Genomic DNA, 2,540 nt, shown 5'->3' with positions numbered 1-2,540 from the left:
ATGGCATACTTGGCATGCGGGCCTGTGGTGCATGTGGTGAATGAATATATGTTTATATATATATATTTTATGGTGTCCCTTTGATGACATCAAATGTTCAGGAGTTGCTTCACTGAATTATCCGCTGTAGTGCGGGTTAAACTGAACTGACATTGAAAGATTTTTTTTTTTTCCTACCAAAAGCTGTTTCAAAAACCTACCAAAATGGCTTCATGCCTGCCAGGTAAGCAAAACAGATCAATTTATATTTTTTTTTATGATTTGACCGAAAATAAAAATAGTCTTCGAAAGTATCTACTGGCCATGCTATCACACTTTAAAACAAACCAGAGAGGTTTTCTGGGTCGATGGAATCAAGAAAGCGTGAATTAAGGCCAGCTTCCTATTTCTTCGGCAGCCTTATTTAATTTTTCAATAACGCCCTAATCTTACTTTTCAAAATGCGGCCTAATTTAATTTCTTGATTGCCGTCTTAATGCACATAACTCACAGAGCCGGTTTTCTGTTTCATGAGCGTGGAAACCTATCATCCTACCATCGAGAAATAAACCTACCAATTTTGTTAGAAAAGCTCAAAACCGAACCCCGACACTCATCTAATTTCACTGCATTTCCCGCTTCGATTTTCGTGTACTTGTAGCATATTTTTAGGAGTTACATTTTGTTTATTTTATCAACTGTTTTTATTCATTTATTGTCCTTTCCAGTTATGAGTGGTTCGCCGAACTCGGTCTGCGCTGGTACGCTCTGCCCGCAGTCTCGTCGATGATGTTCGATGTGGGTGGCATTCAGTTCACCGCAACCGCATTCAGCGGTTGGTATATGTCCACCGAAATTGGTTGCCGCAATTTATGTGATACAAATCGACGAAATGTGTTGCAGGTACGGTAAGCTAATTAAGCGAAAATAAATAGATTGTATACATAAATAGTAGTATGGATATAAAGCTTTTGTCTTAGCCAATGCACTTTTGAGGCGTATATTNCAAATAATGTGGTCTTAAAGTTATACGCCTAAATACATATATCGCGCACGGCACTATATCAAAAGTTTGAATTTTCTCTTGATCGGCCATATATATGTACATACCACACATATTTTTAAAAAGCTTGTAAAAACAATTTTTTACATGAATTACTTTAACAAATATTATAACTCCTTTTTTCTTTTCCGTTTCAAGACCGTTGCAAATAAAATGAAATTAGACACACGCACCACGTCATCCCTGTGGAAGGACAGAGCTTTGGTAGAGGTGAATTTAGCTGTGTTGCACTCTTTCCAAAGCCGAAATATAACCATTTTGGATCACCATACGGCCAGTGAAAATTTCATGAAACATTTTGAAAACGAATCGAAAACGCGGTGAGTGGTGATTTAGATATAGGAAAATATATGCAACTTTTAAGTAACGGAGGCTAGATCGTAGGCCCGTTCGAGTGCCTTTTGTCCGAAATTTGGAGGCCTCTGTGATGTGGGGAATATAAGTGCATACTACCATTCCGCAATACCTGGGTTCGAGCTCAGATTTCGAATAAAATCAAAATCTAAAACAAGAAAAAATTTGTTGTAATAGCGATAGCCGCTCGGTTGGCAATGGCAAACCTCTGAGTTTATTTCTACCATGGAAAATAGCTTCTCATAAAAATACGCCACTTTTTCTATATGTCATGCCATGAAAGAAATAGTTTCATCCAAATAAATTTAACCATTAGATTCAGTAGAAAACTTTTTTAAATTACGACATTTATTAGAAGGAGACAAGATTTCTCCAGTTAGAAGATCCGAATAAGGTACGACCTTCCCCCATCTGTTTAATGAATGAAATCTATTTGGTATGAAATTCTAACGTGTTAGGAAATATTTCGCGAGGGGTTGACTGAAAAAATCCTGACCAGGATATTTTTAAGTAATTAAATATTAAAAAAGTAAGTAAAGTAAATCTAAAATCTATTTTGCTAAAACACTTTAGTTTTTGCTTATTACTTTCTCTTACGAATACATATGCAAATGGAAATATCTATTATTGTCACAAATTGTTAGCAACGAAAACTCAGTTCTTCAAGATGTTAAGTTCAATGGCAATCTATGGGGTATTAGTTTCTGCTTTTTGCATCAAAGTAATATAGAATCAATACTCATAATCTTGCACAAACAAAGCAACAAATCAGGATTAAATTATTTCTTTATTTCTTGTAATTTCTCATACTTTAGCAATGGCTGTCCGGCTGATTGGATTTGGATTGTTCCGCCACTTTCCGGTTCAGTGACGCCTGTCTACCATCAAGAATTCGCACTGTACTATCTGAGGCCATCATTCGATTATCAGCATCCCGCCTGGAAGGTGCACGTATGGGAGAAGGAACGTGGTGAAATCAAACCAAGACGTAAATTCAACTTTAAGCAGATTGCAAGGTAAAACAAAAAAAAATAAACAAATAGCAATTTAAGATAAGAAATGTATTTATAAGCATGATGAAAAATAACTTTACTGGAACAAATGACGCAAGAAAGCAAGTGTAAAAAAAATAACAAAAAGTCAA

At 35.8% G+C, this 2,540-nt stretch overlaps 1 protein-coding gene across 1 annotated transcript; it reads left to right on the top strand.

Annotated features, from left to right (window-relative positions):
- Window positions 1-707: 707 nt before the first annotated feature.
- Window positions 708-2,437, top strand: LOC108355205 (nitric oxide synthase-like; the record flags this gene model as incomplete). The annotated part of the gene is made up of 3 exons (XM_017606376.1): window positions 708-882; window positions 1,181-1,362; window positions 2,212-2,437. Coding segments are annotated over 3 exons (562 nt in total), but the record flags the coding sequence as incomplete, so codon positions are not given.
- Between the last annotated feature and the right edge of the window lie 103 nt (window positions 2,438-2,540).

The sequence above is a fragment of the Rhagoletis zephyria genome, unplaced genomic scaffold (assembly GCF_001687245.7).
Source record: "Rhagoletis zephyria isolate East Lansing unplaced genomic scaffold, Rhagoletis_zephyria_1.1 Rzeph_scaffold_43393, whole genome shotgun sequence".
Taxonomy (NCBI): domain Eukaryota; kingdom Metazoa; phylum Arthropoda; class Insecta; order Diptera; family Tephritidae; genus Rhagoletis; species Rhagoletis zephyria.
Note: the sequence above shows the minus strand (reverse complement) of the source record. Positions and strands in the feature narration are given on the sequence as shown.